The following is a 19,766-nucleotide window of genomic DNA, read 5'->3' as shown; positions in this document are numbered from 1 at the left end:
TCCTGCTGGGCCCAGCCGAGCTCTTACCTTTCTTTATCTTTTGCAGGGGGGCGCTGGGACCACCATTGGTGGCCGCCGCCAGCCCCAGGGCAGGCACTTGCAGCTTGGGGGAGGAGAGTAGGCTGGGGGTGCCGCTGGGGGAGTAGGTGAAGAGGGAGCCCCCGAAGCCCTGCCGGCGGCCCTCCCGCCGGTTGCTGTCAATGGCGGCCTGCAGCTCATTGGGGTTGCTCAGCCCTCGCTTCTCGCACTCGTAGGGATACAGGTACTTCATGTACCTGCCAGAGGAAAGGCCCCGTTCAGCCCAGGGGCCCCTGCTGCCCGCCACCCCCTGCCCGGCAAGACACGTCTCCAGCCCACCCACCCACCGAGCTGGCCGCTTTGGCCCAGGGCCGCCTTTTCCCCCCCAGAGCCGCGCCCCCTTCAGAGCTGGTCTTTGGGCGGGTTGCAGGGGGGAGGCTGAAGGGTTCTGCAGCTAGGAAGAGGTTAAATGGGATGTGCTGGCCATTCGCACCCCTCCCACACCTCCTACTCTGACTGCTCCCCCTAATTAACACCCCCAAGAGAGACTGGAGGGAGGGGGCAGAGGCAGACGGACAGGGAGGGGGCTGCTGGGGCGGGGCAGGGAAGCTACGGGGGCGGGGCAGCTGGAGGGTGCAGGGGCAGCCAGAGAGGGTGGGAGCAGCCAGAGAGGGCAGGAAAGCCAAGGAGGGGGAATGGGGGGAAACAGACAATGGGGGAGGGGCAGCTGGAGGGGGCGGGGCTACCACTGGGGGCTGGGGCAGCTGGAGGGGGTGGGGGCAGCTGGAGGGGGCTATTGGCTAGTTGCCAGAGGGCTGTTCCAAGTCAATCAGATTTCTGGAGCCCCAACCTCTCCGTGACAGACCCTGAGGCTCTGCCTGGCACAGAGCCAGCAGGCAGCCCAGGGGCTTGTCCAGATCAGCCTCTGGCTAAAGACGCCCCTCGTAGAACCAGGGCCGGGACCCAGCACCAGGCCAGCTGGATGGAAGGGCCGGATGCCACACCCCACCCCCCCCGCCCCCGATCTCAGGATGCTTACTGGGTCCGTAGGGTGAAGGCGGCGCTGGTGATGGAGGTGGGCAGGTTGAGCCCTTTGGTGATCTCCCGCCACAGCTTCTTGTTGATCACTTCCACCAGCCCCCCCTTCTCGGTCACCAGCACGTAGAGCATGTACAGGTCCAGCACTTGCTTGGCCATGATGGGGATTCGGTTGACGGGGGTCCCTGTGGAGGTGGGGAGGGGTCAGCAGGCTGGAGACAGCTGGGCCAGGGCAAAGAAACGGAGGAGCCCGGAGGAACTAGGACACAGGACCAGGGCTCCCTGGAAGCCGAGAGTTTGGACGGCCAACCAGGAGAGAGTCAGGTGCTGCCCCAGCTGATTCGCAGAGCGCCCACAGCCGGCAGCGTGTGTGTCTAGGGGTGGTGCACACCCACGCATACCTCGGTGCACAGAACAAAATTTATCCTACCCACTGATGGACAAACATGAGCGGGAACCCTGCTCAGAAGCCCTGGATTTCTTCCTGGACAAGTCACAGTCCTAGTCTGTGGCTCAGTTTCCCTTCCCCTCCTTTTTGCCTTTCTAGCTTTCCTGGGGCTTGCACTGTCCTTAACAACATGTACATTTGCACCTAGCCCAGGGGGACAATGAGCTCAGTGGAGCCCTCTGGGATCTATTAGAATGTGCAACTAACGAGGAGGAAACCACTTGTCCTTCAGATGAGATTGCCTTTATCCTGAGGGTGCCTGGGACACATTTTTGAAGAAAATCCCTTTTGCAGCGGCATGGAAAGGGCCTTGAAATTCCAGGGACCCTTCCGCCTGCTGGTGCTAGAACACAGCAAGAAATCCAGCTCCCTTTCCAGTGCACCCAGCTCATGTCCAGCAATGGGTGAGGGAGATCTGTGTATGTTATTTCAACATTTTTTATTTACACACCTGACCTTCCTCTGCTGGATGAGGCCTGGTCATGCACACGTTAGATGGAGCCTGTGTATCGGACTGGGCTGATGCAAAAACCTCGCTGCCTACTTGAAGGCTGGGTGTTCTTGTATCTACCTGCTGCCCTGTCCTGATCTGGGATGCCCCAGGAAGCTGTAATGGGCTGGGAGTGTTAGGAAAAGGATGCGATGGAGAGAGAAACCCCCCCCTCCCCACAACAGCATATTCAGGCTATTATCCACTGCTCTGTTCTTGCATTAGCGTCAGAGGCATGTCACTCTTCCCAGATTCTCGACCTAAGACCTCCGCTGTGGCAGCTAAGCCGTGCTGTGCGAGGCTGTTCTGTGCATCCAGCGCAGGGAGGCGCTTCCAGACACCGGCTGGGTCGTGTCCAGCAGGTGGTACTAGCAGGTGAAGCCCAGCAGTGGGGTTTTTAAAGAGAGTGTGGGAAAGCAGTCACGCAGCGGAAGAGATGGAAACCACTGTCCCGGAGCACGAGGCTGATGTGAGACCAAAGGATTGTGCAATGGAACCAAAGGTCCCATCTGCCCTGGAAAGCCAGATTTAAAAACCCCCGTGGGATCCCGCAGAGACACTCCTGTGTCAGAGGGGGAGAAAGGGCCAACGCCTTCAAATCTGCATTCACGGTCCAGGATGGAGACTCGAGGTTAACCAGACTTGGGCCCCAAAATGTACTTCAGAATCTCTCTCGCAGAACCAGGATTACAAGGGATCCCCCATTTTCCCAGCCCCCAAAGCCCAAAAAGGCTGAAAACTGCAGGAGGGTCAGCTTTTCTCGTGAGAAAAATCCCAGGACTGGGGCCAGGAGAGACACAGGCACCCAGCTGATCAGCAGAGTGCCCACAGCCGGCAGCAGGTGTTTCCATGGGTGGTGCACATCGGCACGTGCCTCTGTGCACAGAACAAAATTTATTCTGCACACATGTGAAAAATGAGAGGGAATCCTGGCTAGAACCAGAGGCTGCAGCAGCCGCAGCTGGGTGATCGCGTGCTTGCTACTTTGTGGTATAGGGGTTTCGGGCAAGGATCACTCTCCATCCCAGCTCTCTGCCTCTCCACGCTAACAGTCTTGCCCCTCACAGCTTAGTATGCTAGGTAAAAACCAGCCTGCCACATGCCAGGCTGAGAATTCACATGCCAATAGGCCTATTAGCACCAAAACTGTTTGTCTTAGGTCAGGAGTCCGCAACCTGCAGCTCCTGAGCCACAAGCAGCCTTTTAAGGACTTCTTTGTGGCTCCTGACACTGTAAGTGCAAAGGGAAAAAAAAAAAACCCTCCTGATTATTTTTGATAAACGGCGAACGTCTGAAAGCCCCAAAATGAACAACTCATGTCTAAATAGCAAACGATGTGTGATCTCGAAACGCTGGATAATTCCCCCGGCGGCCTCCAGAGAGGGAGGCGGTTTGGGAGTGAAAGTCAGGAAGACAGTGGTACAAACACCCATGTACAGCGTGAGGAAAGAGAGTATGTGATAAGCTGGTGAATGGCCCACAATAAACAGGCAACGCATTACAAATCGTGGTGCGCACGCTGGTCTTAAAACGGGGGTTGCAAAAAGTACAGTCTGACTCTATTTATTGAAGAACGTCTCCTATTCGCTTGCACTGCTGTTCTTGAACTATCGAGTTTTTTACCAAATTGGAAAAAATGGCTTTTCTTGCTAGTTTGGTTGCCAACCTCTGTCGTAGGCCACCCGATCATCAGCTGGAAGCTAAACCATCTGTGCCAGAGACATTTTTGTGGCATCTGGTCCCAGACTGTAGAACAAGCTGCTCCAGGAAGTACAACCCATCCCAAACTTCCACTCCAAGAGCCAGGCATGTTTTTTGACCAGCCTTTGCCACCACTGACGCAGAGCAAGATGTATATTAAAAACACCTGACCAACTACACTTACTACGCTGCATCTCCAGGAAGTACGGGAAAGAACAGCCACCCCGTGATGGTTCTCAGCAGCGTTCTCTGTAAGCTGAGCACTTGGGCAGCCTCTCAGGAGAGATTCAGATGCTGCTTAGGTAATTAGCAGAGCGCCCACAGCTAGGCTTTGCTTTTCCTGGTGGTGCACATCCGCACATGCCTCAGCACGCATAAAATTCATTTTGCACCAAGATGGAAAAAAATTCACATGTGGCTGGAAATGCATAAAGGGCACATTGGTTGTCAGTTGTGTTACTCAATGCTCGACTGCAAGGTGCTCAGATACTAGCATGATGGGCACAGTCTAACAAACGCACAGAACAGACCTTCAGGCGGTCCCTGGATTGAACAACCAAATTCTGAATGCACACCTACAAACAAAGCTGCAGGGCCCAAAGAGAAGCTGGAAAAAATGATCCACTGCACAAACATTTGTCAAATTAAAAATACAATCCCCACAACAGGAAGGAAAAAAACTCACACGCTTTCTTGCGTGCTCTCTCTCTCTACTAGTTTGGGGACCAATTTCCCACACTGAGAAAAAAAAAAAAACAGGAGGCCATATGCCACAGAACACCCAGCTACAGTGAGTCACGTGACCAGCTTTCATGCTACACTTAACCAACAGCTAGTTCCCGCCAGGATCATCCTGAACCTACCCTCTTAGCGCAGAGCTGGGGCCCAGAGTGGCCGGCACAGGGGTGGAGGTTGGGGGACAGGATGTTTATACAAAGAGGCAGAGACCATACATTCGGGGGGTGAGGGGGGGCGGCTATAAGATAGCCATTCATCCATAGCTGCCTGTAGAATCATGCCAATGATCCAATCACCAGACCAGCCAGCTGGGTGGGCGGGGGGAAAGTCAGGAAATGGGGAGGGGGTCTTGACCTCTGGTTTATTGCAGAGGGGAAGGGTGGGGGAGGGACGGAGAGATGGCAAAGCCTGAAGGAGGGGAAAGCCAGTGAAAAGTTCTCCCCTCCCGCCTCTTCCATTATTGATTTATTGCCTTTTTAAAGCCAAGAAACAACCCCCGCACACCCAACTGCATGGTGATGCTACTAATTTACAGCTGCAACCCCTAGGGAAGGGAAACAGGCCTGCGGCATGGCTGGGAGAAGAGGTGGGGGGGTTGAACCATAGCTACTGAGATGGAGCTGATCACGGTTTGTACCTGGTAACTCTTCTTCAACCACAGCCCTTGTAAGCCACAGAGATTATTTAGATGACAGCAGTGCCTCCAGGAGGGGAGAGATCAGGGCCCCTTTGTGCCAGGTGCTGCACATGTGTATAACGCGGGGCAGTCCCTGCCTCAAACAGCTTACAGTCTAAAACAGCGGTTCCCAACCTGGGGTCTCCGAGGGCATCGCAGGGGGGCCGTGAAAATAATGAAAGATAAATAACAATGAGCCTAGGAAACAAGTTTGAAATAAATCACAAAGTTATGATCAAATTCTTCTTTTTAAATTACATTTCTGCTCATCATGCGAGTCATCGCTGCCCGAAAATCGATGCTGGGGTTTCCTTTTTCCTTTCATGAAGCGTGCAGAGAGGCTAGAGTTGGCTTTGATGGGGGTCCGCGAATGGTTTGGGGGGTGGCTGGAGTTCGGTGAATGGCTTGGGGAGCGGACTGGAGGTCTGCACTAGTGAAAAGGTTGGGAACCGCTGGCTTAGATTCATGGCACCAACCCATTCTAAACCTACAGCCCTTAATAGGGGCTACTGCTTTAACAGACTAGCCACACTACTCTGAACATGTATTTATTGTTAAAGACAACGAGCCATGCTCAGACGATCAAATACCCATGTGTGGCCAGTGGCTAGGGCGTTGGACACCCCAGATCTAGACAAACAAGGCAGAGGAAACAGGTTTATCATTCTCATTTTACCAATAGGGAACAGAGATTAAGTGACTTGCTCAGGGAGACTGTGGCAGAACTGGAAATCAAGTCTAGCTCTCTCAAGACCCCACTCAGCATTTTAATCCAATGGGTCAGAGAGGGGAGGTTCTTCCCTGGAAAAAACGCACCCTCCACTTGCCCTGGTATCAACCCCTCTCAGCCCCAAAACACGCCCCCCACCTACCTCACACAAGCTCTGCAAGCTGCTACTGCTGTTTCTTCTCTGCGCCTACCACCGCTGCTTCTGGTGCACAGCTTCCCCCAGCCCTCCTACTCCTTTTCCCCACCTGCAGCGTGGGCAGTTCCCTGCCCTGCTGCACTGAAATGGGACTCAACCGAATTGGTTTACCAGCTGGATCCCTCCTGCCGGCCATTAAACCAATTCAACTGAGTTCCATTTCGGTGCAGCAGGGCAGGGACTGGGAGCCAGAGGAGTGAGTGTCAGGAGCTGCAAATGGCTCCTTAAAGAGCCACATGTTGCTCAGAGCTGCTCAGCAAGTGACCCTTAGAAAACCTAATGGCAACCCAGGTTTGGGGCCTGACCCATCGGTTGGGAATTCCTGATCTAGACCATCCCTGACAGGCGTCTGTCTAACCTGCTCTTAAATATCTCCAGCAATGGAGATCCCACAACCTCCCCAGGCAATTTATTCCAGTGTTTAACCACCCGGACAGGAAGTTTTTCTTAATGTCCAAACTAAACCTCCCTTGCTACAGTTTAAGCCCATTGCTCCGTGTCCTAACCTCAGACGCTAAGGAGAACAATTTTTCTGCCTCCTCCTTGTAACACTCTTTGTAACTTGGGGCTCCGTGAGCTCAGAAATGCCCAAATCTCACCCGGGGTGGCGAGGGGAGAGGGGACAGACACACACACACACACACCAGCTGGTCAGAACAACACAACAGGGCTCACCTCGCTTCTGCATGAAGCTGAAGAGGTCGTCCAGGAATTCTTTCCTCTTCGGATCGCCATCCAGCTCGTACAACTGTGCAGAGAGAAGGAAGAGAATGTGTCACTCGCCAGGCCCATGGGGCTGGAGAACATCAACAAACCCCCACACGGCAGTGCAGCTCCCACAGGGAGGGCCCCGGAGTGTCCGGCTCTGTAATGCCCAGCCTGTGTCAGAGGAAGTTAAACGTGCTGGAAGGCACTCAGCCTGCTAGGCATGAAACACGGTGGATTGTTTATTCTGAGACACGGTTTGGCTTTGCCACTAGGTCAGCTGGTGAACAGCACTGGTGGGAACATCAGGGAGGCTGCAAGAAGCAGACATCTGAAACGCAGCCAGGTCTCTGTCTCACCCACCCCGTTTCCTTTAGCCTCTAGGCTTTCCACTTACGCTAAGATGGCTAGAAAGGCTGCTCCCTTTCGAGGCCCAGCCGCATCGCAGCCCAAGGTACTGGCTGGTTTTAAGGCATTCGGATGACTGAGGTTTGAAGCGGTGATTAGAAGGCAGTAAAAGCAGGTGAGTGCAGGTTTGTTTCCGTAGCTAGGACGCCTGGCCCAGTAGTTAAGCCAGTTGCATGGGGCTTGGAAGATTCATAGACGTTCAGGTCAGAAGGGACCATCGTGATCATCCTGTCTGACCTCTTGTACATTGCCAGCCACAGGACCTCCCCATCCTACCCCTGCCACTCCTGCAATAGACTCCTAACCTCTGCCTGAGTTACTGATGTCCTCAGATCACGGTTTAAAACAGTGATAATAATATAAATTCATAGAGATATGTATCTCATAGAGTCCAAAGGGACCTCAGGAGGTTATTGAGTCCAACCCCCTGCCCTTTTTGGCAGGACCAACGACCACCCCTTTTTCTTAAGCTATTTTCTCCCAGAAACCCCTAAATGGCTCACTCAAGGATTGAGCTCACTACCCTGGGCTTAGCCAGCCAATACTCAAACCACTGAGCTATCCCTCCACTCAAGGAGCAACCTAAGCTAGTGGTGGTCTGCAGGAGCGGCCTTCCTTCATCTCAGTGGGCCACCAGATTGTTGTCACCAAGCCGATCTCCTGGGATGAGGCAGTTTTGCTAACTGCGCTGGTGGACCCAGGACTTGCAGAGTGCACCGACTGAACCGTAGCAGCACTTGGATGGGCTGCAGAGGGAGCACCCGGCTCTCACAGACAATGCTCTGTGCACTCAGCACGCGCCTCACTTCATGTGCGGGCCACTTACGTAATACCAGTAAGGAATAAAAAACCTAGGTGGATGGAAACCAGAGGATTTTAGCAACCCCATGCGTTGGCAATGATAAACAGAATGTCTTTGGGGCCTGATGGGTGGCCCGTGAGCCACAGGCTGGCTTCCACTCTGTTAAAGACTTCCAGATATGGAGAATCCATCATGTATAGCAGTTTAAACCACAAGTGACCTGTGCTCCATGGTGCCCACGAAGGTGAAAACCCCACAAGGTCTCAACCAAGGTTCCCTCTAATTTTTAACATCCACAGGTAGAATAAATTTTGGTCTGTGCACCCAGGTGTGTGCGGATGTGCACCACTGGCAGAAAAACAGGCTGCAGGCTGTGAGCACTCTGCAAGTCAGCTGGGTGGCACCTGACTCTCTCCTGGGTGGCCACCAAGCGCTCAGCTACAGGGAACACTGTTCTCAGGCAATCTGACCCAGGGGGAACATTCCTTCCCAACCCCAAACAGGGCAACCAGTTAGACCCTGAGCATGGAAACAAGATCCCCCAAACTTGTGTGACTGTGGTCAAGTCACTTTGCCATCTGTGACACAGAAAGGCTATCTGTAAAGGGGGATAACAGTTCCCATAATGCTCCTCTTCATAGAAGAGCTGGGCAGCTCAAGCCCTTAATGATGGCTTGGAGTTTGAATGTTAAGGTGGCAGAGACCATTGCTGGCTACCTGGATAATGCTGTCTAACCAGCCCTCTGGTAGCTCCTGGTTACTGGTGCAAGAGAGGCACAGAAACCTCATACACGAGGGGCACCTCATCCCCAGCTGTGTGGCAGGGGGGAAGGCTGTACGAGCAGCAGAACAGTCGTTTCCTGGAGGAGATACCCAAGCCAGGCTGAACGTGGGGGCAGACTGGTATGCCTTGGGGTCCACTCGGGCAGACAGGCTCATTCAGGTCTGCCAGTCTCTTTGGCAAAAGGGGCATCACGGAGTTCAGTGCCCAAATGACAAGAACATTCAGTTCAGCCAGGCGTGGGCACCTATCACAGAATCCTCGGGCTCGAAGGGACCTCAGGAGGTTCATCTAGTCCAGCCCCCTGCTTCAAGCAGGATCAACCCCCACCTGACTACCTCAGCTTTAGAATGGGAGCAGGATCAGGCCCACAGCACTTGGTCCCATACACAGCCAAGTCCGCCGTTATGTCAGAAATCATCGGTGGCAGTGTCCCTGGCAGCAACTGGCCTTTTGCTGCTTACAGGCAGAGCTAATCTACATCAACAGTTGAGGCACGTGTGGCAGGACCCCGACGCAGTGTAATTCACATGTTACTTGGGCACAGGCTTTGCATGAGCAAGAGCCACAAAACTTCCTTCCCGAGGAACAGGCAGGCAGCTCTGCATGACCTGGAGCCGTGCTGGGCCTTCAAAGAGGCAGAAAAACGATCGGTTACCTAGAAAGGGTTCCAGACTGACCAGGGCTTGTTTCGCTAAATGCACCTTTAACCTTGTGCAGCTTTGTTGGTCACATGGTGTTTAGAGAGACAAGGTAGGGACCAGCTTCTATGGGTGAGGAAGACAAGCTCTCGAGCCGACGCTGAGGAAGAGATCTTTGGAGCTCGAAAGCTTGTCTCCAAGTTGTTCCAATAAAACGGATTCCCCCGCAACCCCTCGGTAAATACCTTTAACCAGATTGTTATGCGAAGAACCCCATTGCCAAGCCCAGGGGCAGAAATCCACATGTCCACATTGCAAGCTCTTTGGGGCAGGGAGCTTTTTATGTCAGATTCACGTCCAGTTCCCTGCCTAACAGAGCCCCGATTCCTACCACCGTGCATCATAACAGCAGCAGGAGTCAGAACAGCCGCTAGCCTCCAGAGGTTTGCCTGGCAAAGCTCCCAGGGTTAAGGGTGTATGCAGGGACTCAGCTGGGCTAGTTATTACAGATGAGCCTTTGTTAAGCTGGGCCCTAGAATCAACTTTGCTTTAACAATGCTCCACAGCAGCCGCTGCCTTAAAGCCATCGGGGGAGGGGTACACTGACACAGCATGGAGATTCAACCCCTTGCAAAAGCTGTTTCCTTCATGGTTTGTGCAAGAGTTTCTGAGCAGGAAGGGAAACCTGCGGAGCTGGTAAGGGGAACGAATGCAGCAATTCCTCAAGGCACGGAAAGCTCACTCGCTGCAGAGCGCGTGGGCGTCAAAGTACTGCATCGACTATTAATACTGTCTCTCCTCTCCTCGTGCAGCAAGAGCGTCAGTCACTTGAACCAGCTGGTGGGACCTTTGCCCCCCGTCCGTCTCTAAACACGACCCAAAAAGCCGGTGATGTTAAATTACACCCTCTCTGAACTCTTCAGAGATTGCAAACGCCTTTGCAAACTCACAGCCCCAGATCTCCAGGATTTCCCCGGGGCTTTTAGCATCCCCAGCCCACCCCCACCCAGCCCTTGAATAAACTGGATCCTGTCTGGACACACTACCGATCTTGTTTACAGAGCATCTGGTTTAAAACCAACATAAGAACATAACGGCCCTACTGGGTCCGACCAAAAGCCCAATGCCTGATACGCCAGAGTGACTGACCAGAAGAGATCGCAAAAGCGACGCCTCTCCTGACATCCATTTCCAACCTCAGATAGACCAAGGCTAGAGACACCGTCCCTACCCACCCTGGCCAATAGCCACAGATGGACCCAACCTCCATGAATTTATCTCGTTCTTTTTTGAACCCTGTTAAAGTCCTGGTCTTCACAACCTCCTCTGGCGACACCTCCCCCAACAGTGAATTTCGCTTGCAGTGAGACCCTCGGGACAGAATCCCCTTCCCCACCTTTCTGCAAAGGGATGCATGACTCCCGCCCTCTCACCCCCACCACCAAGCCTCGTACAATACCAGGCGCTGATGCTGCTGTAAACCAGAGGAGATTAATGAAGCAAGGTATGGGGCATTACACGCTGCAAAGAGCCTTAGCAACACACATCTGGGGGATGTTTTTATAAACCGTGACAGGAAGATCTATGTGAAGCTTCTAATGCAACCTCTCGGTGGGCTTCCATTTATACTCACAGCAGCTTTTCTCCCGGGACCCCACCCATCGTTTGACAGCAGAGCACATTCCAGCTGTGATTTACGAGCGCACGCCATGCCCCGCTGGGGGCTGGGGAAAGGGCAGAAAGCCACGTTAAATTCTTAGGCACATTTTGAAGGCTGCATCCCAGTGCTGGCTAGAGGTTTTGCACGGCAGAGGCGTAGCCAATTAAGAATCAGTATTGCCCCATGGCCGACAGAGGACCTGACGGAGGAAAAGGCAAGCTGGGTCCCCGGACATGGGCAAAAAGATAATCACACGTGGGAGATGCAGAGAAGTCGGCTTCACCGGCTAAAGAGAGAAACAACCACGGCACCATCCGACTGGAAGCGGGTCCTCTGATGGCTGGTCCGTGTGTACTCCGAGAGCAGAATGGAACACTCTGCAACACTGGCAGAGGCCGTCCATGCAGGATGCAAGGGACTGAACTCCCCAAGGAAGAAAGGGCCACCCCCAACTGCCCCAGATTCCCATCCAAGCGCAAGGTGAATTTCTTTTACCTGTCTCGTCTAGCAAATGCTGACTGCTGGGCAGTGCTCCCTGGGGTGGACGCCCAGAAGAGAGTCAGGTGAAGAGCAACTGCAGCTGGGGCCCTGCTGCCTCTGGGGTATGGAGTCGTGCTTGCCAGGTGCAGTGGGGTCTGCTCCAGGCTGGCCAGTCGGCCCCTGGGGTTTGGACAAGGTCCGGTTAACTGGTTACCTGGTAAGCATTCTGGTGAGCCTAATGCTTACTGGGTAACAGTTAACCCGCTAACCTTTCACATCCTTCATCCAAGGGTGAAGCCAGAGTCAGGATCTAGAGGCCGAGACTAAGAACGGCCATACTAGGTCAGACCAAAGGTCCATCTAGCCCAGTATCCTGTCTTCTGACAGTGGCCAGTGCCAGGTGCCCCAGAGAGCGTGAACAGAACAGGTGATCCCTCCCCTGTCACCCATCCCCAGCTGCTAAAATCATACAATCAACGGTTTGGAAGAGACCTCAGGAGGTCATCAAGCAGGACCAATCCCAACTAAATCATCCCAGTCTGGGTTTTGCCAAGCTGGGACTTAAACACCTCTGACAAACAGAGGCCAGGGACACCATCCTTACCCATCCTGGCTGATCACCACTGATACACCTGTCCTCCACGAACTTATCTGGGTCTTTTTTGAGCTCTGCTGAACTCCAGGGCTTCTCAACGTCTTTTGGCGAGGAGTTCCAGGGGTTGACTGCACTGTGTGAAGAAATACTTCCTTTCGTTTGTTTTACACCTGCTGCCTATTCATTTCACTAGGTGACTCCTAGTTCTTGTGTTATGGCAACAAGTAAATAATTTTCCCTCATTCACTTTCCCCCCACCAGTCATGGTTTTATAGACCTCTGTCATATCCCCACTTAGTCTCCTCTTGCCTAAGCTGAAAAGTCCCCAGGCTTTTTAAATATCTCTCCCTATGGCACCTCTCACCATTTTTGTTGCACTTTTTGAACCTCTTCCAATGCCACGATACCCTTCCTGAGATCAGGAGACCACATCTGCAGGCACTATTCCAGATGTGGGTGTACCATGGATTTATACAGAGGCAGTAAGATATTCTCTGTCTTATTCACTAGCCCCCTTTTTAATGCTTCCCAACTTTCTGTTTGTTTTTTGGCTGCTGCTGCACATCAAGTGGATCTAAGATCTGAGCTGGAGTTGGAAGACGAGAGTAAGCTGAAGGGTGAGCTGGAGTCATAGTCAAGGATGGAGCCAAGAGTTGGGAGTGAGAAACCAGTACAGAGCAGGAAGCTGGGTTGGGGGAGAGGAAAATGTTCCACCCATCTGCCATATATGGCACTGGTGAGGCCAAATCTTGAATATCGTGTCCAGTTTTGGGCCCCCTGCTATAAAAAGGATGTGCTGGAGCAGGTTCAGCGGAGGGCAACAAAAATGATTAAGAGGCTGGAGCACAAGACCTATGAGGAGAGGCTGAGAGACTTGGGCTTGTTTAGTTTACAGAAGAGAAGACTGAGAGGTGATGTAATAGCCGCCTTCAACTTCCTGAAGGGGAGCTCTAAAGAGGAGGGTGAGAAACTGTTCTCAGTGGTGGCAGATGGCAGAACAAGGAGCGATGGTCTGAAGTTACAGATTGGGAGGAGTACGTTGGATTTGAGGAAAAACTACTTCACCAGGAGGGTGGTGAAGCACTGGAATGTGTTGCCTAGAGAGGTGGTGGATTCTCCATCCCAAAAGGTTTTTAAGGTCCTGGCTGGGATGACTTAGTGGGGGCTGATCCTGCTTTGGGCTGGGCTAGATGACCTCCTGAGGTCCCTTCCAGCCCTAGGATTCTATAAGGCTCAGGAAACAAACGTCTGGCTACCCTGACTGGTCTGGAAATGCAACCGTTTGGAGGGAATTCATTGTGTCCAGGTGACCATGCTGAGTGTCCCTGGGAACTAGCTGTGCTCCTGACATCGGAGCCAAAGAAAAAACAAAAAAAGCTAAACTTACCAAAACAAGATACTCCACTGCACTTGCTTCTCTGCTTAGGGAGTGGGTGAGAAAATGTTAGAAGTTAATTGAAGATGCATATTGCCTAGAGCTGCAAGGGACCTGGGGAGGGCCTCTAGTCCAGTCCCTGGCCCTCCTAGTGGGGCCAAGCACCATGCCTGGCATCTATCTGCCCTAATTGGCCTCCTCTTGGCTTGAACTCACAACTGCCATGTTAGCAGGCCAATGCTCAAACCACTAAGCTATCCCTCCCCTCAGACTGCTGTGAGCAGGCTTCCCTCCAATTTTCTCCATCCAAGTGGCAGAATGAATTTTGTTATGTGCACAAAGGCTTGTGAGGCTGTGCACCACCAATAGAAACACATGCTGTCAGCGTAACCCAAACACCTGTTCACTGTCCCATATTGTGGCACCTAGCTCATTTACACAGAGAAAGAATGAGCAACAGGATGCTGAGAGCCAGGAGGGATTTAGCTTAAGCCCCAGAGGCTCCTCCACTAAGCTCTCGAGAGCTCAGGTTCAAGCCTGCCCGTGGGCAGTTAAATCTGCAGCTTGCAGGTGTTCTGCTAATCAGCCAGGCAGCTTCTGAATCTCGCCTGGGCTGATGCCTAAGCTTACAGGGAACACAGCAGATGAGTCGCCTTTCTTAATGCATGGCTGGACAATGCCCAAACGCCACCACCACAACAGTGACTTCAGAAACTACATAAAAAAGAAACAAGACCAGGGGCAGAACTGTGCAGAAAATTTCAACCAAGCCAAATTCTCCCCATTTTCACTGAAGTTTGCTAGGGCAAATGCTGACTTTTCAGTGAAGCAGAAAAAAAGGACTATTTTGGAGGGCTTTCTGGGTGGTGGTGTCAGTTTTAACTTTGGTGTGTGGCAAGCAGACACTCTTTACGTAAAAAAGTTTACTTATAGTTGAAATCCGGATTTTCCATCCCAAGAGTCCCCAGGGGAAAAAAACGGGATCAGTTCAGGTAACAGCTCGCTACTGTCGCAAGCGAGGAATGAGCCTGCTGCATCCTTAATAAGCTTAGTCTGTTAATCCCTCTCTCTGTCTATCCCCCTTTTCACTGCCTGCATCCTGTCTGGTGGTGATCACATTAGCCCTTCGGGGTGGCGACGACGACTGCTCTGCGTGGGCCAGGTGGCACCTGGCCCTGCTCACTACAGACACACGTTAAATAATACGGAGAATTGTGAGCTGCAATGCACGACAGCGCATGGGTCAGGCTGAACAGCTCCAAGCCGGCTGCATGGTAGAAGGTGTGGGATGTGGGTAGGACACGGGGGCAACAGATTTGGTCAGGGTAGCTCAGCAGAGTGAGTTAATGGGCCTGGGGGATGTGGGTTTCAACATAACAGTTCTGAGCTTCCCCTGGGAAGTGCTCTGCCACCCCACGGAAGGCGCTCGGCACTGGGCTAACTCGTTGCAGGGTCAGACCCAGGTCTGGTGGGGAAGGGAGGGTCTGAGAGGAGCAGCGGCTTCCACCAGGAACCCACACAGGAGATTATAGGTCCGAGGGCTGGAAGGGACCTCAGGAGGTCATCGAGTCCGGCCCCCTGACCAAAGCAGGACCAATAACTTCTCTAGCTCGGCTGGAAGTGCTCCTTCTCGTGCCCCCCAATATGCCATTAGCCTTCTTGTCTGAACAGACAACGAATGGGAGGGGAAACTGAGGCACGGTGCGTGGGCAGGATATGGCCCGGCCCAGCACAGCCAGCAGGTCAAAGGCAGAGCCAGCAATAAGGGTCTGTGTTTCCCAGGCTTCTCTGGTCTGAGGGAGGCCATGTGGCCTCTCACCGTTCTGGTTCTCTCTTCCTTACTAAGATAACGGGACAGAGAGAAACCCCTCCGCCCTTCCCTTCCCCCTTCCTCAGTCCAGGCAGGAGAAGCGGCAGCTGCTTAGCAGACCTGCTTTTGCAGATCCTGACTTACGGCCCTTTGCTCTGAAGACCCACGTGGCTTCCTATGCAGCTCCAGCCGCCTCCCCAGCGAGGAATCCTCCCAGGCTGCCACGCTGGAGCTTGGGGCCTGGCGGATCAGTTACATGGTCGATGTGCTAATCCGCTGCGGCGCAGTCCGTGGCCCTGCAGCACATGCCAGCCGCAACCCCTGCTGATATTTATAGGCCTGTGGCAGCGGCCCCCAAGGCCTCAACTCCACTGGCCGGTGTTCAGGACGGTCATTGAGAAAAGCGAGAGCTGCCTGGCACAGTGAGGGAGGCTGCACCTCCTGGCACCAAGCCTTCCAGCCTGCGGGACGGCCAGGGTCAATGTGTCAGCAGTGCAGGAGGGCTTGGAGCAGCGGCGACTGGACAGGTCCTGCACTGGGGACGGAAGAACCCCAAGTGCTGTTACAGGCTGGGGACCGACCGGCGAAGCAACAGTGTAGCAGGAAAAGACCTGGGGATTCCAGTGGATGAGTGGCCGGATACGAGTCAGCAGGGTGCCCTTGTAGCCAACAAGGCTAACGGCATATTGGGGTGCATTAGGAGGAGCATTTCCAGCAGGTCGAGAGAAGTTATTAGTCCCCTTTATTCAGCAGTGGTGAGGCCACATCTGGAAAACTGCATCCAGTTCTGGGGCTCCCAGCATAGGAAGGATGGGGAGCATTAGAGAGGGTCCAGCAGAGGATGATGAAAATGAGGGGGCCGGAGCACATGACCTAGGAGGAGAGGCTGAGGGATTAGGGTTTATTTAGTCTGTAGAAGAGAAGGGTGAGGAGGGCTTTGATAGCAGCCTTCAACTTCCCACAGGGGGGCTCTGAAGAGGATGGAGAGAGGCTGCTCTCGGTAGTGAGGGATGGCAGAACAAGGAGCAATGGTCTCAAACTCAGAGTGGGAGGTGCAGGTTGGACACTAGAGAAACTCTCTCCCCAGGAGGGTGGTGAAGCACTGGAATGCGTTACTGAGAGAGGTGGTGGAATCGCCATCCCTAGAGATGTGTAAGTCCCAGCTTGACAAAGCCCTGGCTGGGACGATTTAGTTGGGGTTGGGGCTCTTGAGGTCCCTTCCAGCCCTAGGATTCTAGGGTTGTATGACTGGAAGTGCTTCGGGGCAGGGACACGCTCTTATTATGTGTGTGCATCCACAATAGGGCCTCTAGAGTGGAATCACGGCTTAGAGCTTGGGTTGCTCTAGCTGGAGAAGGGAAGCTCCAAATTTGGCTTCTGGCATGCGAGTGGGATGGCTGTGCCAGTATTAGCGGAGGAGGTATGGTTATTGGTGAGTGAAGGAATACAATAGACAAGGCTCTGGGGGCCCAGCAGCGCCAGGAGGAAACTCATACCCTGTTCAATGAAAAGTCCAGAAAACTCTCGGGACATTCCCAGCCTTCGCTGCTGATTCCCAGGGCCCCCCCCGCCCAGCCATTCCCCAGACCCCGATCCTCTAAAGCTCTGAGTGCCATCCAACCCTTGGAGGAGGTGACAGGGAGGGGCCAGCCAGAGAAAGACAGTGGAGGGTGACATTTCCCTGTCACCAGCCCAGTTCAGTTTTGGGTCCAGGTGCTGCCAAACAGCTGTAGCAGCCCCGAGGAGGGGGAACAGGAACAGCAGGGCTGTGGATGACTTGAGTTAAGGCGGAGGGCGTCTTTCTTCAACAGCCCGCCTAGCCGCTGGCCTTCCCCAGCTGTTGCACACTCGGGGACTGGAAACAGCAACTGAAGTGTGAAGAGGGATCAGTGTGGGGCCAGAGGAACTCTGGGCTTGCGTGTGGGTTGGGGGAAATACATTAGAAAAGGGCTTCTGTCAATCAGGCAGATGAGCTGACAGGCTGAGGCCCACTGGCTTGGTGCTGTGCCTGCTCGGCCTTTGCATTACCAGCTGGCACCAACTCTCTGCACTCAGCAACATCCTGCAACACAGTCCTCCACAGAAACACCCTGGTTCGTACCCTGGATCATCTCCCACACAGACCCAAAGGCCGAAGGGCTGGTAATCAAAGGCCAGGATGATCCCAGGACCGCAGCCCCAGCCTGGGATTTGGAAATATTGGGTTCAAATCTCATCTCTGACACAGAATTTCTCCATAGCCTTGGGCAAGTCACTTAGCCTCTTCCTGCTTCGGTTGCCCATCTGTGCAGAGGAGAGAACAGCCCTGCCCTGCCTCAGGAGCTCAGACACTGTTAACAACATGATTCAAGTGGTACCATGCCGAGGCACAGACACTGTTATAAAGGCCCTTTTCCCAACACAGCCCATCCGACGCAGGATGGGGAATAAGCTATGCCAGGACATAAAGCACTCTGACGCCAGCTGACGGGCGTTCACACTGGAGTTTGCTCTGCTATGACTATATTGATCGAAAGACATAATTTGAAAAACTGATCCCCTGGCTGATGTAGGTTCAATACCACAGTACAGCCCGGGCCTTAGAGCACCACCCATTTCACGCTGCATGTAGATGAGAACCTGGCTGGGTGTTGTCAGGAGGCATGGCCTGCTGTTGAGGGGCTGCCCGGTGCTGCTGGAGACAGATAACGCAGCACAACTCTCCCTTCACACCCACACATCAACTCAGGCCATTATCACAACAGCCCAGTGGGACAGATTTCAGCCCTTCAGTCGCTCCTCCCACTCCTAGGCTCACTCCCCGCCGTTGTTCCGCTATTGGACTGGCTCCTAACAGCATGTTTCTTTCTTGTAATGATAGCTCCTCAGGGAATTCACCCTCCCGCCTCCATTGTGAACATGTGGCTGCTTCCGCACCCCGGCAAGTCAATTCAATTCCTGCTCACCCGTAAAACATGTCGCTGGGGAGTGGAAAACAGGCCAGATGCTAACTGCAGGAGGGCAGAGGTTTGAGCAGCGTTCCTTCTCATTTTGTTCACCCATGGGTGAAATAAATTTTGTTATGTGCACCAAGGCATGTACAAATGTGCACCACCAAATAGGAACACACTGTGAGTAGCTGTGGGGGCTCTGCTAATCAGCTGGACGGCGCCTGAATCTCTCCTGGGCAGCAGTCCAAGTGCTCAGCTTACAGGGAACACTGGTTCTGAGTGCTGACACTGGATCCGTTTGGACCTGAGAGTCCAGCTTCTGAAGGAGATAGGATGCTAGGAGTCAGGGCACAATCGGGAACAGAAAACACACAGCAACAAGGGAGAGGTCTCGGTTTAGGTTTACACACATGAAGTGTGATCCTGTCAGACGCCTTCCTTGTAACAGGATTCACCAATCACCAGATTCCATCGCTTAACTGGGGAATGTTTTTACCGCCAATTATTTTTATGGCAGTAGTGCTGCCAAACCCTGACAGGAGATCAGGGCGCTAGGTGCTGTACAGACACAGCACACGAAACATTCCTCAAAGGAAACAAGGCAGCAGAAGAACAGTCGTGCCCACCTCAGGGGCCAAACTGGAGTTAGAACCCATCTCTCAAAGCATTCAGTGCCTTGCTCACAAGATCCGGCCACCCTCCATCTCAGCAGCTTTGCTTATTGCTGTCTCCAGGGCCAGTCTGTCTCAGGATTAAAACTATACTGATACTGCAGCACACAGGCAGGCCACCCTAAAGGGTCTGCGTGCCTGCATCAGACAGGACCAACCGTCCCACCACCGGCTCTCCAGGATGCATGTACAAAATCCAAGGCCTCTGTGAAAGAACAGATGGGCTGGCCACATACCCACTTGACCTCCGACTGCAAATTCGAGCATGAAATTGTCAGGTCTGCAAAACCACTCACCAGAGCCGGTTTCCACCAAGAGGCCCTCTCGCCTGCATGAACGCAGGCTCTCCCACAAAGGAGAAGTTTGGAGAGGGACTCTTTTAAGCTGAGCCTGCTGCTGAAGTAGAAACGAAAGAGGGAAGGAAACGTAGCATCAGTTGGGTGCAACTACAAGGAGAAAGATCCACTAAGCAAGAAGTTCCTTGGAGTTTTCCTTGGGAAACCAGAATGTGCCCACGCTTGGGCGGTGCGGTCACTACAAAACAACCCCCGGGGGCTGCTCACATGGCACGGGCTAACTAAAGCAGGCATGGGCAACCAGCTCCCAGCTGCAGCTCACAACTCTTCTGTGCACCCCTCTCCACTACGCATCTCATCCACTGGAGCCCCACACTTCTCTGCTCCTCCCCCACACTTCCTCCCAGAGCTGGAATGCCGTGAACAGCTGATTCGCGGGGTTCCAGCTTTGGGAGGGAGCAGGCATGAGCAGGGACAGCTGGTCAGACAGCGCGGCCATCTGGATAAACCAATGCAAATAATAACAATTGGAATTTCTGTAACACCAGAGAGGCTGAGAGTGCATTTTGGACAGCAG

General features: G+C 53.4%; 1 protein-coding gene across 2 annotated transcripts in view; it reads right to left on the bottom strand.

The window, feature by feature from the left end:
- ARID3A (AT-rich interaction domain 3A) overlaps positions 1-19,766 on the bottom strand; it is a 126,414-nt gene that overhangs the window by 6,111 nt on the left and 100,537 nt on the right. For both annotated transcript variants that reach the window (XM_074978632.1, XM_074978631.1), the window contains exons 4-6: positions 6,711-6,783; positions 1,058-1,241; positions 28-275 (exon numbers count right to left, since the gene is read on the bottom strand). In XM_074978632.1, the coding sequence (XP_074834733.1) occupies positions 28-275; positions 1,058-1,241; positions 6,711-6,783 (505 nt within the window). The remainder of the gene's footprint in view (positions 1-27; positions 276-1,057; positions 1,242-6,710; positions 6,784-19,766) is intronic.

The sequence above is a fragment of the Carettochelys insculpta genome, chromosome 27, assembly GCF_033958435.1.
Source record: "Carettochelys insculpta isolate YL-2023 chromosome 27, ASM3395843v1, whole genome shotgun sequence".
Taxonomy (NCBI): Eukaryota; Metazoa; Chordata; order Testudines; family Carettochelyidae; genus Carettochelys; species Carettochelys insculpta.
This window is presented reverse-complemented; position numbering and strand designations above follow the sequence as displayed.